Source organism: Pararge aegeria, chromosome 20 (assembly GCF_905163445.1).
Source record: "Pararge aegeria chromosome 20, ilParAegt1.1, whole genome shotgun sequence".
NCBI classification, from domain to species: Eukaryota; Metazoa; Arthropoda; class Insecta; order Lepidoptera; family Nymphalidae; genus Pararge; species Pararge aegeria.
The window spans coordinates 1,702,776-1,725,232 of record NC_053199.1 but is presented as its reverse complement, the minus strand read 5'-3'; the positions used below and the strand labels follow the sequence as shown (position 1 = coordinate 1,725,232).

The following is a 22,457-nucleotide window of genomic DNA, read 5'->3' as shown; positions in this document are numbered from 1 at the left end:
TATATTTTGTAAAATAATTTACCGGAAACTTATATCGTAAAATATTATTATCGGTTCGTTTTGTTGTCAACATTGTAAACGGTACCTGAGCCGTATGAAAGTAGAAGCATTACCTTCTCAAGCATTCATTCTGTATCAAGTAGTTCTAGGGGGAAACTCTGCTGGATTATAATATGTCAAATGTAAAAAGTGAAAAATAGTATCATTCCAAGTCCTATCCCCACGTTCTCCAACATGTTAATGTACTTAACGAATAAGACGTCAGCCAGTGATAGACAATTTGTCAAAGCCAAGCCGCCATGTTGTCGTACCTCACCGCCATGCAAAAAATGCCGCCATTATGGTATGGTACGTCAAGCTAGCCAAAGCCCGCCCTTTTTTTGAAAAGTATTAAAATATTTTGTTGTACTAATATTGTTTTTATTTGCGTATCCGTTACATTAACTTTAGTATTTAGACCAGCGTGGTGGCTTCAGTAACCCACGTGAAGAATCAACTGTTTGCTGGTAATGCAGAGACGGCCCTTTTTGACAAGGCATACTAGTTTTATACGAGTACTTTTCGACATCACATGGTTTACTAATACTTATTTCTGCAAAGTATTAATTTAAAAGTATAATGACACAATTGTATAATGAAAATTGTGTGTACAGATATTAATACTTAGTATAATAACATCATTGTATGATAACTTTAACAACAATGTTTTTATAGTAATTTCACTTACTTTAATATTACTTTTAGAATTAAATTACACAACTGTAACAGTTGTATATTAACATCGGTATAGAGACACCGTTATTATTTCCTCAAGTACAGTGACATCATTGTATGTTGACCAATAACAATGGCCCGTGTATTTTTAACGAGAGGATATAAATATTAACTTTAACAACACATCATAATTAAATATTATAACTATATAGTTGTGACTTTCGTTATATTCTAACAAGGACCGAAGCTCTAACCACTAGGCTATTACCGCAACAAAAATACATTTTTTTTTTTTGGTACCCATATCTACCTCGGGTACATTGCCGAAGATCTGTTTGGTGTGGAGTATAAGGATTGAAGAAATTATCTTCTTCTTTAGGTGCCTCTCCAACTAGTGAAGGTTGGCCGTCAGTTTTCGATAATTTTCCTTTTCTCTCGCGAGGCTAAACAGCTGGGCGGCACTCGCGATCCCAGTCCACTCCCTAATATTGCGCAACCAAGACTTCCTCTTACGACCGAAGCGTCTCTTTCCAGCAACTTTGCCCATCATTCAGTTGCAGTAGCCTGTATCTATCATGCCGAAGCACATGCCCTAGATAAGCAACTTTTTTCTTTTTGACGGTCTTCTAAAGTCCGCGCTGACAACCAACTCGTCGCAAGACTTCCTCATTGGTAACCTTTTGAGTCCAACTAATTTTCAGCATGCGTCGATAGGCCCACATCTAGAATGCTTCTAGACGTTTCCTGAGATCCTTTTTGATGGTCCAGGATTCGCATCCGTAAAGAAGAAATTATAAATTACCCCAAACAGATTCACCTCCTTTTCGCGGACTATATAGCAAATGAGGCTTAATTTTCATAATATATCATGGTTTTCCGCATAGTAACGCCTGCTTCTATCCATCACCGAACTCTTATCGGTGAGTTGAATTTTTTGTCAAAAATTAAGTTTACATGACGCTTTGTCAATGTGCACTTGTAATTGACGCATATCATTCCATGTTTCTGTGTGTGTGCTATATTTAAAAACGTGTAATATGCATGTTGTTAGTGCTCTTAATAAATAAATAAAATAAGCTTAGTGGAAGTACTTCCCCGGACAGCTCGTCCGGGGAAGTACGCCACAATAAGCTCTGCTTATTGCCTTCTTAATATTTCCATAACTTATCGCCTTATAAAGAAGTCACTACGACCCACAGCGCACGATTACTAAGGCCATGAAATAACAAGAAGGAGCAATTGTTTGTGCGTCGCGTGACCTATTATTACCACGGTCAAGTGTGACAGATAGAATATATCGATGGTCAGATAGGTCAGGTATTTAGTTAAAGAAGTGGTCGCTTACAGGGCGAAATTCGACCATCAATAATTTAAGGTTATATTGGCTATACTTCTTTAGTCCACCAATCCGCACTGGGCCAGCGTGTTGGACTATGGTCTTAACACCTTCCCATTGTGGGAGGAGAGCCGTGTCCTGTAGTGGACCGATAATGGGTTGATACGATAATACTTCTTTAAACACAGATTTCACCAAGACTATACTGTTATTTTTTTTCAAACAAATTATTATCGGTTTTATCAAAATTATCCAGGTCAGCTGCTGTTTTAGGGGTCCCTATACACGGGTCGATAAAACGCAAAAAAATCGTGCCGTACAACCGCTGTTATACTGCCGTCTACACACGAAACTTTTGGTCGTTGCGATTGATAATTAACTTGTTTGCGAATGTGTCATTACAACAGACTGCCACATAATAATAATGAGAAACAAATTTTAGGGAGTCCTATACTGTATAAATGATATTACAATATTCAAGATTGCAACGTTCGTTGCGTCATGGAACTAAATACTCGTACTCGTTGACATCTTCATTTACTATGGTGGGATTTCTTAACGAATAAGTAACTAAAGGCAGTTTTAATCATTAAAAAATAAGAATTAAACATTTTTTAATGATTAAAACTGCCTTTAGTTAAGTAACTATGTGTCATTTTTTTTTTAAAAACGAATAAGTATTCGTTTTTCAAAAAAAAATGACACACGTTATCAAATACTACAAATAAAAACCTGATTTAATTATCATTGTGAGCCAAAATTTTGTTTTTTTAAAAAAAATAACTCTCACCTAATTTTAATAACAGGCCAAAGGAACTATTTATAAGTTATAACTGCAACAAAGTTTTCGATGTACAACTGAGGAAATACGCGCGCTGATAAAAATACGCCCTTGAGTTAAAAGAAGAAACAGATTCCGATTATTTGCAATGTGCTAAAGTGACTCGCCTTAACTTAACTCTGTCAAGTGATTTACTGAAATTATCCTTCCAACTTTTTGTAATAACTACCTTATCATATTACACTAACTCTTAGCAAAAATAAAACTATGTCCATATTTGCATCGTTCCCGACCCGATCGCCGCGCCAAAAAACTGTAACAAAAAGGTGACAGTTTTGCTGTTTTGTATTACATTTTCAAAAGTTATCAGTTTTAAAATGTTTTTTTTTTCAAATACACAGAAATAGTCGGTAGCACATCTCCGGAGGAGGAACAAAAAGCTGTACTGTTACTCTAAGCTCTACTTACGTCAAAACCCTTGACAGTGCAGGTTTTGCACGCGTTCGTAAAACGCGCGTCGCCGTCTGCTCATAGTCATAACGTCATCTGCACATGCCTTTATACTAAATAATCAAGGATTTTAACACCATCGCCAACGCTCATTTTAGGGTTGCCACACCGTTTTCATATCTCCACTTTATGAGTGGTGATATGAAACAGGCGCAGCGCTTGACATATTTTGACAAATTATGAAAGTTAAGCTTAATTTGCTATACTCCGCGAAAGCAGGAGAACCTGTATGGTGTATTTTAGATTTTTTTTTAATCCTTATACTCCACACCAAACAGATCCTCAACAATGTACCCTATACGCACGTTAAAATTATGAAATACGAAAGTTAAATTATAAATAACACCATACAGATTCTCCTGCTTTTCGCGTAGTATAGCATATTAAGCTTAATTTTCATAATATATCATGGAATTCCGCAATGTAACGCCTGCTTCTATGTAATATATTTTGACAACTCGTTCAAAAAATTTAGTTGGCTTCGTTTAGAAGTATAGACATAAAGACACGCTCGAGTATCCTTGCCGCTAACCTTAAGTTTACTATTGGTATTTAAAGCTGTATGTGACGTAGATTCCACTACAAATAAGCCCTTGACTACAATCACTATTGGTGGTAAGTGATGATGCAGTTAAAGATGGTACCGGCCACGGCAGAAACCTTCCACCAGACAAGCTGACGGACAATTCAAAATAATAAATTTCTAATTGCCCCTAGACGGGATGGAATCGAGACTCGAACTCATAAGATAACAACGCTCCCCACTGCACCAGGAAGGTCTTTAAAACTCGTATATTGGTAGTCGTATACTCGTATATCGTAATTAATAATGACATTTGTTTTACTTGCGCAAAATGTCAAAAAAAAATTTAAAAAAAACGGTGGCAACCCTTGCGTACCCAATGTTTGGCAGGCCCTGAACCTCACACGGCAGAGTGACTAACGACTATCGTTATATTGCCGGCCGTACTTATATGCAAATGGATTCCTTTGAATAAAAATTTTATCTATCTATCAAATCGGTCTGGCTACTTATCTTTCTAACCTATCTTTTTTGGGAGCAGCAAGACTAACAAAATCAGAGGCTATGCTGCCGACAAATGTGAAAAATCAAAACAAACAAAAACAAAATATATAATAATATATAATTAGTATTCTATACACACAGATTTGAACTGCACGTTCACATTGGCTTAACAATTAATGAAATGAAATAAATTATCGGAAACACAATTAAAACAATAAACAGTACAGAATAAACTTTTCAAGTTGTCAACGTAACATAACTTCACTTATTGCTATGACAGAATGTCGGTGTTCGAGTATTTCACCCGGCTAGGCTTGGTATGACGATTATTAATATAATTAAATATAATAAATAAATATACTACGAAAATACACACATCGCCATCTAGCCCCAAAGTAAGCGTAGCTTGTGTTATGGGTACAAGATGCCTGATGAAAATTTTTATGAATTATATACATAAATATTTAGAATAGTACATATAAACAGCCTGAAACTGAAAATTATTTTTGCTCAAACATTTTCCAGTAGTGGGAATCGAACCCACGGCCTTGGGCTCAGAAAGCAGGGTCTCTGCAAACTGCGCCAATTGGCCCTCAAAATATAAAATAACAATTACCCTCTACGCCGCACCTGCAATGGTTGAACTATATGTACATATATATTAAAATAATGAAATAATTGTTGAATGGTTTAACGATTAAGGTTCCTCATACACAGGAAATCCGTAGCAGGGTCGACTGCACGCAGATCGCAGCGATCCATTGCTTTGAAACTTCCGAACAATCACACACAAACACCGAATAGGCTCTGAAACCACTGGACCAAGTATACTACAATATACATACTATATTGAAAAAATAGACATCGTTAAGAAAATTGCAATAATGTAACCCAAAGTGGCATAATTTTGCCTATTAAATTCATTGTAAATATCATAGCAGCTATTGAAGATAAAGAACCGACACGCGCATAGTAGGTACCTACGCTACGCGACGCGTATCTTAATAATTGGTTAAATAAGTGACAGGAGTCACTTGATTTTAATTTCGCTTGTGTTGTTAGGGCTGTATCTGATTTTTTTCAGTAAAAATTATGGCAGTGGTTTACTCAAAAAGTTTTAGACTTTCAGTTACATAGATAAGTCTTAGAGGCATAATATTTACTAGCTAGTGAAGTATTTTAAAAATTAAGCTTAATTTCCTATAGTCCTGAGTCCGGAGTCTATGTCATAACAATTATTCATTGTAAAGTCAACATCTCCTGAGGATGCTCCGGTTTCGGAGCGAAACGTGCGTAGAGGGTACATCGCCGGAGATCTGTTTGGTGTGGAGTATAAGGATTGAAGAAATTATAAATTACACCATACAGATTCTCCTGCTTTTCGCGGACTATAGCCAATTAAGCTTGATTTTCATAATATATCATGGATTTCCGCAAAGTAACGCCTGCTTCTATCCAATAGCTAGTGAAGTAATAATTCCTTTTTCATTTACACGTTGAGGTAAAGTTTGATATGCGAAAACTACTTCTCGATTGCGAGCGAGCTAATCGTGTACTAAGGAAACAGCTCGTAGACAATATTTAGTTTATGGTCAATAATGTCGCGTGTGTGCGTTGTGCCTTAAGCCCATGGCAATATTATTGGCGGCGCGTTACTTTACTATATTATGTATGTATACTTCTATGCTAATGGGCTCCTTTGAACAATCATTGTTATTCATTCCATTTGCATACAATAATAAATTACCTATCTATCTATTTAGTATCTATCCGTATATCTATCTATTTATTTGAGGTAGGGAAGAAATCAAACATGCGTATCTATCTATCGATACTTATATACTAATCCATACTGATATTATACCCGACCGACATAATATATTGTCCAGATTTGTGTGAACTTCTATAGCGCGATGCAAGATCTTGTGGCGCCATCTAGTTAGGTAATGTCGTGATCACCACAATTTAGAATGTACTTTGGACATACTTTTTTTTTGTTAAGGTTCAACTCGTTGCAGGGTTATATTGAAGAAATTTGGTACCTTCTGACTATATACTCAGGTACGAGGTATATGTATAGAAATGCCAAACGGCATTGGAGCTTAACCAGACTACTGAAAAATCTATCCGAGATACAAGGTATCTTATGTCCGCCTCCAGAATCTATCTCTGTACCAAATTTCGTCAGTTTAGCTGTAGATCCATAACAAAACAACAAACTAACAAACAGACTCTTGTTGGATAGAAGCAGGCGTTACTTTGCGGAAATCCATGATATATTATGAAAATTAAGCTTAATTTGCTATACTCCATGAAAAGCAGGAGAATCTGTATGGTGTAATATATAATTTCTTCAATCATTATACTCCACACCAAACAGATCTTCGGCAATGTACCCTCTCTACGCACGTTTCGCTGCGAAACCGGAGCATCCTCAGGAGATGTTGACTTTACAATGAATACTCAATTGTACTTAACAATTATTCATTGTAAAGTCAACATCTCCTCTGAGTGTGGAGTATTGAAGAAATTATAAATTACACCATACAGATTCTCCTGCTTTTCGTGGAGTATAGCAAATTAAGCTTAATTTTCATAATATATCATGGATTTCTGCAAAGTAACGCCTGCTTCTATCCAACAAGTGTCTGTCTGTTAGTATGTTGTTTTGTTATGGATCTACAGCTACAAATTAAGCTTAATTTTCATAAACAGACACTTTTTTTCTATAATATTAGTATGGATTAAAATTTAAATAGAGTACACGTAATATATTTTTACGTATTTAATACATATTCATAGTGATGCTACGATGGTATAGAGAACGTCAGACGTTCTCTATATCTTACCGAAAAAAAAAACCTCTGAAAAAAACATTGTTTTTTTTTTCCCAGACACAACTTTATGAAGAAGTAGGTAGATTGACTTTATACCTTGCTTCTTCTTATGCAAGGTAACTATTATCCTAATATAAGGCATTTTATAAGGATATTAAAACAAAAAACATTCTTAAAAAAAAAATCATCTTATGCTGTCCTTGTAGGGTCAAACCACCATGAGGTCAATTACAGTTCATTTCATATCGATCACCGTTCCACCAAGTCCGAAAGTCTTCCCAAACACTCACTTCGGACACTTTGTCTTCGTCGTTCATCATCTCACACAGTTTACAAATATCCTCTTCCGAGGACGTCTCTTTATAGACGTAGTGGTTCCTCCAGCGGAAGAAGTCGTGGTACTTCGAGCCGACTGCTATAGTCTCGCTCATTTGGCGAGCTAGCTCTTTCGCGCCCAACTCCCTGGCGTTCAGGTAACTGCCCGGTGGAAGGAATCTGTAAGAGAAAACGTAGTTTGAATGAAATACTGTAAATTGCATGGACTCACGAGGTCCTGGGTTCGAATTCCGGGTCGGGCTAAAAAATCGGTACCAGCCGGTTGGCGGTCTAAACCCCCGTCGTGCCCAGGAGAGCACGTTAATAATAACTATTTATTTGGTAACTAATAAACAGTAATAATCAAAAATTAAGTAAAAAACCTTAGATGAGATATTAATAATAACTAGCTGACCCGTGCAACTTCGTTGCACCAAATCGGTTATTACCGGAAAACACAAATAAAATGACATTTTCTAAAAATGAATCCTAGCTAGATCGATTTATCGCCCCCGAAACCCCCCCTATACTAAATTTCATGAAAATCGTTGGAGCCGATTCCAATTATATATAAAATACAAGAATTGCCCGTTTAAAGATATAAGATATATATACAAAATAATTACAAATTAGAATTTCCGTCTCCAGGCAGCCCTAAATGGATTTTAATATATAACTTGTAAATTGGAGAGTCATATCTATTTGTTAAGTCTGAGTCGCAATACTAGGAATACTAGGTAACTTAAATCTATCGACAACTTTTCCATAAGCTTTCGTGATAAGTTAATTATTTCTTGTAAACTATTAAATGAATTAAGTAAGAAATCATCATCATATATAACAACATTACTACGGGGTACGATGTGTGATGACTTACGGCTTCGAAACATGGTCGCTAACTATGGGCCTCATAAGAAGGCTCAGAGTCACTCAGCGGGCGATGGAGAGAGCTATGCTCGGAGTATCTCAAAGGAGTGATCAAATCAGAAATGTGGAGATCCGTAGAACCAGAGTTACCGACATAGCTCATCGAAGTGGCAGAAGTGGCAATGGGCGGCGCACATAGTTTGGAGAAGGGATGGACGTTGGGGTCTCAAGGTGCTGGAATGGCAGCTCCGCACTGGTAAGCGCAGCGTTTGTCGACTCCCGACGAAGTACACAGACCACATTAGACGCGTCGCAGGTAGCCACTGGATTCAAGGGGCAGAAAACCGTGGAATTTGGAACTCCCTACAAAAGACCTATGTCTAGCAGTGGACGTCTATTGGTTGATATGGTGATGATGACAGGGTACGACTCTCCTCCAACAATAAGAAATAATAAATAATAATAAATATACTACGATAATACACACATCGCCACCTAGCTCCAAAGTAAGCGTAGCTTGTGTTATGGGCACTGAGATAGCTGTTGAATATTTTTATGAATATAATACATTAATACTTATAATATACATATTAACACCCAGACACTGAAAAATATTCATGCTCATCACACAAACATTTTCCAGTTGTGGGAATCGAACCCACGGCCTTGGACTCAGAAAGCAGGGTCGCTGCAAACTGCGCAAATCGGCCGTCAAAGAAAGGGTGTAGGCCGCTAAGGACGCTGGCCCAGTGCGGATTGGTGGACTTCACACACCTCTGATATGCGAAACCGATGTTTTCCTTTACCGTTGAAGTACGGTATTTACATAACTTAGAAAAGTTAAAGGTGCTGGAATTTGAACTGGGCCTACCGAAAGTGAAGTCGAAGTCCTACCCACTGGGGTATCACCGCTTCGAATGCTAATGAATTTTATAAACTATCTGGCACATATCGAGGTCTTGTTATCAAAAGTTTTATTATTTAACCACTTTTCTTAATGCAACACACACTAACACAAGTTAAATAAAAGCCTGTAAAAATCTGTGGAATTTATGATGGTGTGATGAGGGAAAACGAATTCCTCAAAGGCACTGGCAACTAGTTTAGCATTGGCATATACCAGGAATTCATAAGTAAGGAGTTTGTGAACTTCATGAAAGCGTTTAGCCCTCTAGGAACTTCAAAGTGTTACGCATGCCAAAGCTTCCTACACCACGGCTAAAGGCTGTTTGCATACTGTATAACGTACTTAGTAAAGAAGTTTCCGCCTCGTTAATCGAGTGGTTAGCAGGTTCAGTTTCATATTTAGAGGTCTAGGATTTGAAGTCTAGATTCGAAAAATGTATCTGTATGAAGTTTTTCTCTTCAAGCCTCTCAAGTACTCTGGGCTGGTGAAACTCTGGATTATCGGGATCCATTGGGAAGCATGAAATGAATGGGCTTTTTTAAACAAATTCAAAAGGAAAGTTTTTTAAGTATGTTTTGGCATAACTTCGTCCTAAATGTACGGACACAAAAAAATTTTTCGGACTTCGTCATCATATCGACCCATTAACGGTCCACTACAGGGCACGGGTCTCCTCCCCCAATGAGAAGGGGTTAAGGCCTTAGTCCACCAAGCTAGCCCAGTGTGGATTAGTAGACTCCATATACCTTGAACATTATGTAGAACTCTTAGGCATGCAGGTTTCCTCACGATGTTTTCCTTCACCGTCGAAGCAAGTGAGATTTTTAATTACTTAAAACGAACATAACTTGAAAAGTTAGAGGTGCGTGAGGATTCGAACTCGGCCTCACGAAAGTGAAGTCGAGCTCCCAGCCACTGGGCTATCACCGCTTCTTCGTACGGTTTTTTTGTACGAATGGGGTTAATTGAATATTGAAGATAGTTCCTTTTAAATTGAATATAGATGTGATGTAGAGTTCCGAAGACCGATAGTGGCAAAATAATACGCTTCAAAAATGGCAGAAAATCAACAGCGAATGCTGCTACCGAATAAATATGTATTGTTTACGCGTTCACCTAACATAACATCAAGCCTTCCGGGCTGTAAACACGAAAAGGTAACGCAGATGTATTCAGTATAACGTACACCCACATTTTCAATCAAAGTTGTTGAATATGTTTTCGCGACTGAAAGCTTTTTCTAGCAAATGCTATTTATAGAAAAAATCATTTACTTTTTACTTGCTATATATAACATGTATTTCAAAATCGGTTTTATTTGTTAAATAAAAATTATATTTTGCAAATTCTTTTGTTAAAGACAGAAAAACATAATGTATGAGTATCCCATTTAATTGATCAAAATTATATCTTGTAAATTATACTTTCCGTCAAATTATTTACGTGAAATTTATTTATTAACAAAAGAGGCGTTAGACGGCAAACGGAAAGAAGATTCGTAAACCAAAACTTCATTTGTATTTGTATCTTACAGAGTAACAAAATTTAAAATATATATATATATATATATATATATATATATATATATGTTGGTGGCAACATCATCATCATATCGACCCATTACCGGTCCACTACAGGGCACGGGTCTCCCACAATGAAAAGGGGGATAATGCCGTAGTCCACCACGTTGTCCCAGTGCGTATTGGTGGACTCCACAATCCACATACCTTTGAGAACACTCAGGCATGCAATGTTTTTCTTCACCATCGAAGCAAGTGATATGCTTAATTACTTAAAACGCACATAACTTAGAAAAGCTAGAGGTGCGTGCTGGGATTCGAACTCGGCACCCCGAAAGTGAAGTCGAGCTCCTAACCAATGCGCTATCACAGCAACAGCAACGCAATTGTTTCATTGAAGCAAAGTTCATAGCCATGACCTCACTTAAAAATAAACTATGAAGACTGATGTACCTTGCCGTGTGGTGACGGTAGATCAGAATACAGTTGTCACCACCCCACTTCTTCCCGCGGGTGTCGTACGAGGCGATTAAGGGAATGTAACGGAGAGCGGGCAGCAGCGACCTCTGTGCTAGTAGTAGCCATCTACTGCGATCACCAATCCGCCTGCCCAGCGTGGTGATTATGGGCCAATCCTCCAGTTGGAAGAGGCCGTTAGTCCACCATTGGACTGTAATAGCCTGCACTGGCGTGCATAGAGGGTATACACAGGTATGCAGATAATATAATATGAAAAAAAATCTCCAGTAAGAGTTATAAAAACCTTAAGGAAAGGCATTGTAAGAGTTATAAAAAGCCAACGTCTCGTACTTGAGATTTTCTTCATTTTATATAATCTGCATGCCCTGTGCATACCCTCTATGCAAGCCACTGCTCATGTACCAGTCCGAAACACCTCGTTGGTCCTGTAGCTATCAGGTATGACTACAAACCACGAAGTCTTGGTTTCGGTTATGGTATACTAACATTATAAATCCCGAAGTATATCGGTTCGTTTGTTCGTCACCTATGCTCGGTTCAACTGTTGAAATTCGGCGCACATGGATATTTAACTCGGAAAAGTTGTTTTTCAAAAGAACATTTTTTTTGTGAAGTCTTGCATAGAAATGGTTTCCATTATGGGAAAAGCCTCTTCGCGCTGTTTTCCTAATCCCTTCTCATTGTGGGAGACTCGTACCCTGTCGTGGCCGGTAATGTGTTGATATGATCATCTCACGATGTATTATCAAGCTCTAGATGCTACAACGTATACTTTTATCAAAATCCGTTCAGTAATTTATTTAAGGGACAATCAACATGTTACAACAACTCTTATAAAACTAAACAAAAAATGAAAAAACATATAAATGTAATTTTGTAGACCCACTTAAAGACTGCCACAACTTGCGAATACAAAACTATATTGTCAGTTAGAAGGAGAAAAAACGATTAAGAGAGACATAAGAGTACTTATAAGCTGTAAGATCCATCAGGCTTTGACATAAACTTGACGAATCTAGCACCGCGAACAAAAACATACATTTAGAATAAATTAAAAAAAACAAATACTTAAATCCCTATCCCTACTAATATTATAAATGTCAATGTAAGTTTGTTTGTTACGCTTTCACGCAAAACCTACTTAACCGATCCTCATGAAACTTTGTACACATATTCTTGGAAGTGTTAGAAGTAATATAGGATACTTTTTATCCCGAAATTAAGCTCAGTTCCTTCCGGAAAGGGAAAGTGTTTGATTACTAATAAACTAATTTTTAATTAGTAATATTGTTTCTTTAAAATATAAATTTAACCTAAAATAAACTATTTAAAACTAAATAAAATCTAAAACGTCCTCGAAACCACCGCAGCGAGGCACAGTTCCTAAGATGCTTGCAGCATTGCCCCTTTGGATGGCCAAACTAATTCATTTGCCAAGGTAACTGCCCGCTCTACGATCACCGGTAGACTCGATAACCATTTTCGATAATTCTTTGAAAAGGGCTTTTGTCTCCGGACCCCACGGGTCCAAAGTCTCTACTCCAAAAGGCACAAAAATTAAGCTGCTATCCAGGTTTTCATATTTACGCCTCTTGGCCTGCTCGGCACTGGTAGCAGCCGCACCTACCATTGACGAGGTGGCCTGGATGTGTGAGGCAGCTAGGGTATCAACACAAGTTGCATCCCACAGAAGTGACCTTCCAAGCCTCCAAGGTATGAGCGTCATACCATCAGGTCTCTTGCCATCGCTCCGCGCCAATAAAAATAATAAATATATAATAATAAATATATATTGTCAACATTTATAAATAACATTATAAATGTTGACAATATATACTATAGAACAAAACTATCTAAACTAACACAAAATAGACCAAAGGAAAAAAATAACTAAGTTTAAACAGTACCACAGTATTGCGATAGGAAGTGGTCCTTTAGTTGTTTTTAAGTAATTAGCTTAGAGGGGAAAAAATAATCATCTATGCATCCCTCCATACAAACTTTTGCATTCATAATATTAGTAGGAAGTTCAGTAAACAATAGCAAAAGTCGGTCATTTTCGAGATATTATTACTTTTTACTATAGAGCCAAGGACAGGTGGTAAGGAATAAGGAAAACACCGAAGGTTATTATAAAATTTGTAAATGTAGTTAGTTATATTTATAAATATGTGTTTCCTTTAGATGGAATATTTGAAATGATTGGTTGTGTTTTTAATCCATTTCATAGCCTTTGACTGCGATGGTAACTAGCTAACATTTTGGGGATAGGTATAGCAGTTATTGCATGCGGTGTTAGCATAGTGGGTATAGCATCCGCTACCCTTTCGGAGGCGCCGAGTTAGATTCCCGGCCCGCACCTCTCACTTTTCGGAGTTATGTGCGTTTTTAATTTGAGCAATTAAATTGCACTTGCTTTAACGGTGAAGGAAGTCATCGTGAGGAAACCTGGATGATTGTGAGTTCTTCGTAATGCTCTTGACTTAAGGGCATGATAATTGATAAGTCTACCAATCCGCACTGGTCCAGCGTGGTGCAGAGAGGCCTAAACCCTTCTCGTTCTGAGAGGAGAGCTGTGCCCTGTAGTGGGCTGCTAATGAGAAGAAGAAAAAGAAGAAGAAGAAGAAGATTATGATGATGATGATGATGGTGATGATGATGATGATGATGATAGCAGTTATATTGAACCTAATCGGTTTCAACGCGGCATCGTTTACGCTAAATCGCTTGGCGGCACGTCTTAGTCGGTAGGGTGGCAATTAGCCGCGGCCCAAGCCCACCACGTTGGAGACTGAACCCGGGGCCAACTTTCTGTGTCAGGAAGGTCGTCAAATTAACTATTTAAGACTAAAGTTGACATGTTAAAACACCCTTATGCGCATATGTATCGTTGGGCGTCGACCACTATCAAACCTCGTGTTTCGGAGAAAGCTTTGGCTTTAAAAAAAGGACAGTATGGTAGTATTAAGAGAACCCATTTGTTATCTTATCTGTGACCTAAGACGTCAAAGATTTTTAATTCACTTACGACGAGTTTTGAGACGATACGATTTTTAAATCGTGAAGAATCCCTGTCATCAAGTCATCATAATCTTCATCTTAATAACCCATTAACGGCCCACTGCAGAGCACCGGTCTCCTCCACAGGTAGAAGGTTTTAGGCCGTTTTCCACCACGCTGGACCGGTACGGATTGGTGGGCTTCACAAGCCTTTGAGAACATTATGCAAAACTCTCAGCCATGCTGGTTTACTCACGATGTTTTCCTTAACCGTTAAAGCAAGTGATATTTTAGTTGCTTAGAACGCACATAACTTAAAAAATTAGTAGCTGCTTGCTGGGATTCGAACTCGGCCCTCCGAAAGTGAAGCCGAAGTTCTAACCACCACTATCGCAGAGGTTTGATAATATAACCGTTTAAAGGAAATTGCATACAATTCTACAATAAACTACCAATTGACATCTTGGAGATGTCTCTTAAAAAGTTCAAAGTTTGTATTAAACGTAAGCTTATAGAAAAGTCCTATTATAGTATAAAGGACTACGTAAACGATAAAAAAGCTTGGGTGTAAATTATTGCTCTAACCAGGTTGCTCTTCTAATAATTTAAAATTACATTGTGAGATGGCGATAACAAAAAAAAAAAAAAAAAACACCCGGCTAAGTTTGTTGTGGGCTTCTTCTTAGACCGGGACGCGTTTGGAACCCTCGTAGCTTTAGTTTTAAGTTTACGAATGTGGTTATCGCCATCATCTCACTACCGTGTAATTCTTATGTACGCATCAAAAGTGCCACCTGTGGGCCTACTTGAATAAAGATATTTTTGACTTTGACTTTGACTTTAACCGGCGTTAACCACAATCCTTGACTTACCCTACCTGACCTAAGTTATAATAATAAATATATTACATATTTGAAAAAAAAACCAGTGTAAGTTGTTCCAATAAAACTATAAAGTTTAAAATTACCTGGTGTAATCGGCCGCTCCAAAGACAATCGGTACAGCATAATTGTTCAGCGCAGTCAAAAGCTTCTCCGTCACATAGTCTTCCGAAAACGAGTTTTCGAACGACAAGTAAAAGTAATAATCGTTCTCTATGGTTTTAAAGCACGAATGATTCCCACTTTTCTGGCAACTCAGTGGACCACACTTCCCATAGATATCCACTGTCCATCCATAACCAACGAGTTCCTTCTGCAACTCCTCGACAAAATGCTCTCTCCCACTTTTAGTTCCACAATGAGACACCAACCACGCGGCTGCCTTGGATTTACTGGTCAATTTAACCTTAAGGTCCTCAGTAATCGGATTCAGTTTAGGCCACGCCATATCTATCTTTGGACCTACAGCAGTCCCATTCAAATCGTAAACGGTTATGTATCCCCAACGAAAATCCGAGTCTAGTTTATAAGTCCAAGTCCAGTTGAAGAAACCGTCGAGCGATTTGTCACAAGCTGGGAAGTTATCAGGGGATTCCATCGCACCGAAGATGTATTTCTGTTTCGGAGAACGCTTCGCGGGAAATTGGAAGGGCCACAAATGTATAACGTCTCTACCGTTGAAAGCTATAGCATCGAAGTCTGTCTGCTCGTTGAAATACTCACTGTCGTCGGTCACAAAACAGTTAGTGTGTTTGCATTTGTTTTTTATGAAGGCGGAATTCCCCTCGCCCATGAAATCGAACGGCGCACTGAACCGTCGCGTCCATTGAAGTATGTACTTGATTTCCTTATGGTTAAGATACGATACGATGTCCTTCCTCTGCGACCTTATTTCGTAAAGGTTTCTGTTGTAAGTGAAAAGCAAAAAAACCGCGTAAATTGTTATAATGAGAATGGTAACACGAGAGGCGTTCAACCGAGATACCGCGTAACACATTTTGGGCAACATGACGCTCAAAATTGACTCGATATCAGCTGATAACCAGTCCGCTTTGGTATGATTATCTTTCAATATTTATCGTTTTACTCATTGATCAAACATGTTACTATCGTTTTTCCTATTTAAAGTACACTTGAGTCATGCTCCGTTTTCAGATCAGTGTGGCAAGTTAAAGGTATCGTAGGTACCTGTTTGAAGTTACCTTCATAAGCTCAGCTATTCCATTCCATAAGTAGTTAAGAGTTTTTAACACTGCACAATGCACATTGATAAAAAAAAACTATTTGAATTAAATCACATTATTTTATCTGTCTGACAGATTAATCATTATTTTTTATAATTACCTATTGCATACTAACATATACAAAATAAGTAATATAAAAGTGGTAGGTATAATTTTAAAATATTAAAGAACTTGTTCTTTTATGTTATCTCGTCTCAGTACGAGCACTTTTAAGTTTCCAGTAGGTAAATACACCAAACTATATCAATAGTCAATATCCGAAGTATAATATTTACGTTTACCAAGAGTTTACCGATCCAAACAACACCGAAACCGAACAATGTTCAATCACTAGCACAGATTAATGATTAGCTAGATACCTATCACGGAATAATAGATTAGTACCTTCAGAATCGTGTTTTGTTTGGTAAGCAACAAACAAAACACGGTTCTAGGTAAGCATAAAGCGATCCCCACACACAGGTGGTGCGTTGTGCGCGGTCAAAGAGTAAATGTGCGTGCGCGGTCTTTCCGTCCGGCACGTTGTTGGTTCACACTTCACTTGACAGTTACACTAACACGCCGCACGGTGCGGGCGTGATGGCACTGGCTGGCACTTTTAACATTAACTATCATCACAATCAGACATCCTGGTTTAATTATAGAAAGCCAGGCACCGATCCTGCAAGCGTTATGTGAATAAGATAGTAAAAAAGCATCAAACTATTATCATCAACCCAATACCGATCCACTACAGGGCATAGGTTTCCTCTCAAAATGAGTAGCCCCGTAATCCACCACGCTGGCCAAGTGTGAATAGGTAAACTTTACACGCCTTTGTGAATATTATAATATTAAGAAGAACTCTTATTCATAGAGGTTTCCAAACGATGATTTCCTTCACCGTTCAAGCGAGTTACATTTATTTATTTGCTTATAACTTGCTTAATATTTCAAAAAAGTTAAAGGTGCGTTTCCAAGATCAAAGTTAAAACACGTTTAAATTAAAATAAGTGGGGCCCGGAGGCCCGCCTATATCAATCCTGCGGGCTATCAAGACCTGCCCGCGCGTGGTTGAAGTTCTCAGTGTTCTACCTCATGCCACGTTCGGCCGCGATTGCGAACGCAATCACCAACACTATAGTGTGGGGAAGGCCTAAGAAAAAAAGATTTAATAGCTGTTTTCTGTGTCAATGCTGTGTGAAAATTTTGTTCCGGCATATCAGAGTTAGAATTGTGAACCTACGCCTACTACATTAAAAAAATCATTCGTTCAACAAGACAAACTCGGAAAAAAATATTTAAAATTGGTTTTATTTTTAGAGAACATTTAAAAAAGAAACGGAGCAATTACAAAACGCATTAACCCAAAGTCGAATATGGAATCAAGCCGAATCGTACGGTTTGGATATGGAGTGTAGCTTCACTCCATAGGTTTGGACATAATCAAAGTGACAATGACGAAGGTGTTTCAATGTCTCTGGTTCGGGAGTCACCTCCCAATTCTTTGGTAAACAAAGTTATCCAAAATTGTAAGGCCGTCATTGTAGTAAAATGATTATTATTGTCCATATAATATTATCCATATCCATCAAATATTATTAAATGTTAAAGTGAGTTGGTTTGGTTACGTTTCTTCGGCTCAACCACTGCAGTGATCTTGATGTAAGGAGAAATCAAGTTGTGACACATGTCTATTCTAAGGGACATCATCATATCAACCATTACCGGGCCACTGCAGGGCCACTGCAGGGCTCGGATCTCCTTCCACAGTGAGAAGGGGTTAAGTCAGTAGTTAGTCCTGGTCCTCCACGCTGGCCCAGTGCGGACTTGTGGACACACACCTTTGAGAACATTATGGGGAACTCGTAGGCATGTACGTTTTCTCATGATGTTTTCCTTCACCCTTGAAGCTATTGATATTTTGATTGCTAAAATCGCACATAGCTTAGAAAAGTTAGAGGTTCGTGCTGGGATTCGAACTAAACCTTCCAGCAGGGCTAGCACGGGCGGGAGATAAAAAATATATCCCCAGATTATATCCCCTGACAAGGGATATAATTAACCTGTACTCACTTGCTAAATCACTGGAACATGGAATAGTATAAGTTTACCCCCGTTTATACATATTATTTAAATATTATTTCCATTTGTGCGCCAGTGCTCTGAGAGTTGATAAAGCTGTGGGATAAGGCAAATTTGTATCCTTTCCCCGGGAAGATAATTGTCTCTTGCCCATGCTAGCCGTGCTGAAAGTGAACATGCTTTTTACTATGTTCTTTATGGAATAGCAGTATTTTTAAACCTATCGATTCAAAAGTGACATGTACCTAACTTATAAAAATCCACCTGTACTTCTGGTTCTTCAACGGATCACCGTAAAATGTAGAGATCTGTAGAAGTACCCCCAAGACCCAGTACTTACTGACTTAGCTCAACGAGTAGCAAAGTATAAATATTAAACATACATATCATTAATTGGACCTCTTATAAGAAACATTTATATAGTACATATAGATAAGTTTGCATAAGGTTATATATTTTTATAACTGCGGTGAGGGTGCACCAAAAATTACCGATGCAATTATATTGTTGATTGTTTAAAGTCTGTGAAACTAATAATAATACTTTCATCTTCCTTTACGGGAGAAATAAATGTATAATGGCAGCACTAAACAGTATTGTCAATGTCATGTCGCAACAGATGTTATTGTGCTGTCAAACGTAAATGTCAATACGTCAATACTAGAGGATGCGTTGCGATTCGTTCGTATGTTTTGAACTTTTAAAAATATAAAATTTAGAAAGTAATTCGGTGTTATTAAGCAAAATGACGAGCACGCCGTCTTATAACAATGATAAGGTGGTCCAAGGGGAAGTGGAGTACCCGGTCACTGACCCAGCTTCAGGAGCTTTCTTCCAACCAGATTATAAGAAGTAAGTGCTATATGTGCTTCTGCAGAACCACACAGAGATCGGTCCAACTATATCCTGGACTGTTTCTATGCCAAAGGGTCTAGCTGCATAAAAGGATCTAGAAACATTCTACAGAAAATAAAATAATTATTTCGTCTAACGAACGATACGACGTCTACTGCTGAACAATAGGCCTTTCTGAAGGAGGCTGAATACCAGGTGTGGTAACCTGGTTGTCAGCCTTCCTCATCCACCCACTCCCCGTCACTCTCTTTATGTTGTTGGTCCATCGTGCTGGAAGGCGTCCCACACTACGCTTGCTTGTTCGTGGTCTCCACTCTAGAACTTTTCTGATCCAACAACAATCGCACTTACGAAAAGCATGGCTGCCCATTGCCATTTCAACTTTCTTATATTTTCAGCTATGTCAGTGACTTTGGTTCTCCAGCGGATCTATTCATTTCTTTTTCTGTCCTTCAGGGAAACTCCAAACATAGCCTTCTGTATAGGTTGTTGAGTGACCATTTCTATATCCTTAACAAAAGTCTTATATCTTCATATAGACATATGTCTCATATATCCGTATGAAGGTTTTCTTATTTATATTAAAAAATGTTTTCCTAATTATGTAAAGCATAGTGTTGACCTTACTGACAATAGCCACAATTTGCACTTCCCATTTTAGGTTCATGATCACTCCTAGGTCTTTATGATACATAAAAAAACATAGATAAAAACCAATAAACCAATAGCCAAACAGATACACTTTCACATTTACAATATTAACATTGCATATAGCTCAGATGTTGGGGTCCCAAGGTCCCAATGGCAACCCTGCAAAAGTAATATGTTGGTGGGCTCCAAGTAAGATGGGCAGACAAAATAAAATGAATTGCTGGGAAGAAGTAGCACTTAATATTGGATTTTGGAGCTACCCACAAGAGACCTATGTCCAGCAGTGGACTCAGTCTGTTGAAGTGATGATATTGATGAAATGCTAAATAGTATTTTTTTTGTTTCAGAAATGATGATCTGAAACTCATGCTGGATGGATCTAAGGACTCTTTAAAGCTTGAAGCTATGAAAAGAATTATTGGAATGATAGCAAAAGGGAGAAATGCCTCTGATTTGTAAGTTATCATTGTCATTATTTTGAAGGCTTTAATTAGCAAAAAATAACACTGTTAAATGCACAATGAGAACGGGTTAAGGCAGCAGTCTACCACGCTGGCCCAGTGCAGATTGGTGGACTCCAGCCACCTTTGAGAACATTATGCATCAAGCATGCAGGTTTCCGCACTATGTTTTCCGTTACCGATGAAGCAAGTGATATTTTAATTACTTAAATTTTTAATTATTATTTACTGTATGTTTTTTTACACCTAGGTTTCCAGCTGTGGTGAAGAATGTGGTATCAAAAAACATAGAGGTGAAGAAGCTAGTGTATGTGTACCTTGTACGTTATGCTGAGGAGCAACAGGACCTTGCTCTTTTGTCTATTAGCACATTTCAACGAGCACTCAAGGTTTGTGTAAACCTCTTTTTTAAAGAAAAGTTGTTCTTATAAAGTAAGACTAACAAGCCAGTGCTTATCGCACACTTTGTAGTTCAGATTTTCTTGCTGCTGCGTGCCTGGTGGCGTTATACATTTTAGTGGTACGTTTTAGTACATTTGTTGTTACCGCTTGCCGCCCCACGCTAAGCTGTCGTGGTAGAGTCGTGGCAAAGCTGTTAAGCTAGAACTCACAGAGGCCTGTGATACAGTAATTCTGCATTGCGGCAGAAATATTAAAATAAAGGAATTATGAATTCAAGGTCATGATTTGACTCAGGATCCGAACCAGCTAATACGCGCGGGCGCGTTGCGCGTGCTGTCTTCAATCCGCGTGCCAATGATCGTGCCCATCGTGATGCTGGCCATCCGCGACTCGGCCAGCGACATGAGCCCCTACGTGCGCAAGACCGCCGCGCACGCCATACCCAAACTGTACAGGTAAGCGCGCAATCCAGGTTAAATTTATCGTGGCTGGCTTCTTAGATCAACAGCACTGACCTAGAGTCCCACTGAACGGGTTGTGACTTTGTTTTAGTCTCCAAGTGACCTTCAGTGTTTTAACTGTCACTTTTAACCGACCTCTCTGGCGAGAGCTGTTGTTGTAACAGCCCTCCCGTTAAAACAACACCGTTTGCCACTGAGGTCGGTCGGTTCGATCCTCGCAGGGCCAATTTGGGAAATTTATAGTTTATCGTTTGGTCTGGTGGGCTGTGTTAGCGGCACATCTTTGTCAGTAGGGTGGTCTAGCCCCGGCCAAAGCCTCCCAGACCAGACCAGACCAGAGAAAATTCAGAAATTATAAATGTCAGGTGAGATTGCAGTCAAGGGCTAAATCATATAAAAAAAACATATATACGTGCTTTCGTGCGAAGTAATGGGAATGAGAAAAAAAAAATTTTGTTCCTGAATGTTACAGTCTAGACCCAGATCAAAAAGAAGAGCTGGTAGCGGTAATAGACAAGTTGTTGTCTGATAAGGCGCCGCTGGTCGTCGGCTCGGCTGCAATGGCGTTCAACGAAGTTTGCGGCGACCGGATGAGCCTCATACATAGGAGTTACAGGTCACTAACCTTACTATCATCGCTTGAATCATTGTTGTTTTAATATTGATTAACTGACTTTTAATATTAGCAGAGCTTTTTTTGTGGTCATGTAACTGTCTGTCCGTTTGTCTGTCTGTCCGTCTGTCCCTCCGTCTGCTTGTCTGTCTATTCAGCGTAGTTCTTATGAAAGGGAGTGAAAGTGTCGTGTGTGACGATTTCACACCATAACTCCTACAAATGTAAAGTGGTTTAAATAATTCTTGTTGTCTTATATGGGTTTTAATATCCGTTTGGTTCTGCCCAAATTTCGTGTAGATTTAATGAATATAATTGGAGAGAGAGAGGACAGAACTCCTGCGGGAGCAAACCACTTACTTATAACTTTATTAAGGAAGTTAGTACACTATGTAGCAATACATACAACAGCTTGTCTTATATTTAGCTTCGTTTTGCAATTACACAGCTATTTGCGATGTAAAATGTACCTACCTAATTACCTTTAAACTATAATTAATTTATATATTTCTGATTTTTATGATATTTTAT

The 22,457-nt window shown here is 38.4% G+C and overlaps 2 protein-coding genes across 3 annotated transcripts in view; one reads left to right on the top strand and one right to left on the bottom strand.

The window, feature by feature from the left end:
* Nucleotides 1-7,132: 7,132 nt before the first annotated feature.
* LOC120632526 (alpha-(1,3)-fucosyltransferase C-like) lies at nucleotides 7,133-16,777 on the bottom strand. Of its 2 annotated transcripts, XM_039902346.1 has the most exons (3): nucleotides 16,378-16,775; nucleotides 15,262-16,080; nucleotides 7,135-7,700 (listed from the first exon to the last, which is right to left on the bottom strand). In XM_039902346.1, exons 2-3 carry the CDS (start codon nucleotides 15,966-15,968, stop codon nucleotides 7,430-7,432), a joined length of 978 nt encoding a protein of 325 aa, XP_039758280.1. In that variant the 5' UTR covers nucleotides 15,969-16,080; nucleotides 16,378-16,775; the 3' UTR covers nucleotides 7,135-7,429. The 2 variants fall into 2 exon arrangements, with proteins under 2 accessions (XP_039758279.1, XP_039758280.1); XM_039902345.1 differs by having other exon boundaries at nucleotides 7,133-7,700; nucleotides 15,262-16,777.
* A 2,364-nt stretch (nucleotides 16,778-19,141) lies between these two features.
* LOC120632525 (AP-3 complex subunit beta-2) overlaps nucleotides 19,142-22,457 on the top strand; it is a 31,356-nt gene continuing 28,040 nt past the window's right edge. Inside the window, exons 1-5 of the mRNA XM_039902344.1 lie at nucleotides 19,142-19,335; nucleotides 20,337-20,444; nucleotides 20,701-20,839; nucleotides 21,147-21,307; nucleotides 21,786-21,929. Of these exons, the coding sequence (XP_039758278.1) occupies nucleotides 19,229-19,335; nucleotides 20,337-20,444; nucleotides 20,701-20,839; nucleotides 21,147-21,307; nucleotides 21,786-21,929 (659 nt within the window). The 5' untranslated portion in view covers nucleotides 19,142-19,228. The remainder of the gene's footprint in view (nucleotides 19,336-20,336; nucleotides 20,445-20,700; nucleotides 20,840-21,146; nucleotides 21,308-21,785; nucleotides 21,930-22,457) is intronic.

Bases quoted from the DNA above. Each gene is read 5' to 3' on its own strand.
- LOC120632526 (XM_039902345.1), bottom strand. From the start codon at position 16,184: ATGTTGCCCAAAATGTGTTACGCGGTATCTCGGTTGAACGCCTCTCGT. The intron at 7,701-15,261 runs GTAATTTTAAAC...TTTCTCTTACAG, and splicing joins GGAGCGGCCGATTACACCAG to ATTCCTTCCACCGGGCAGTT.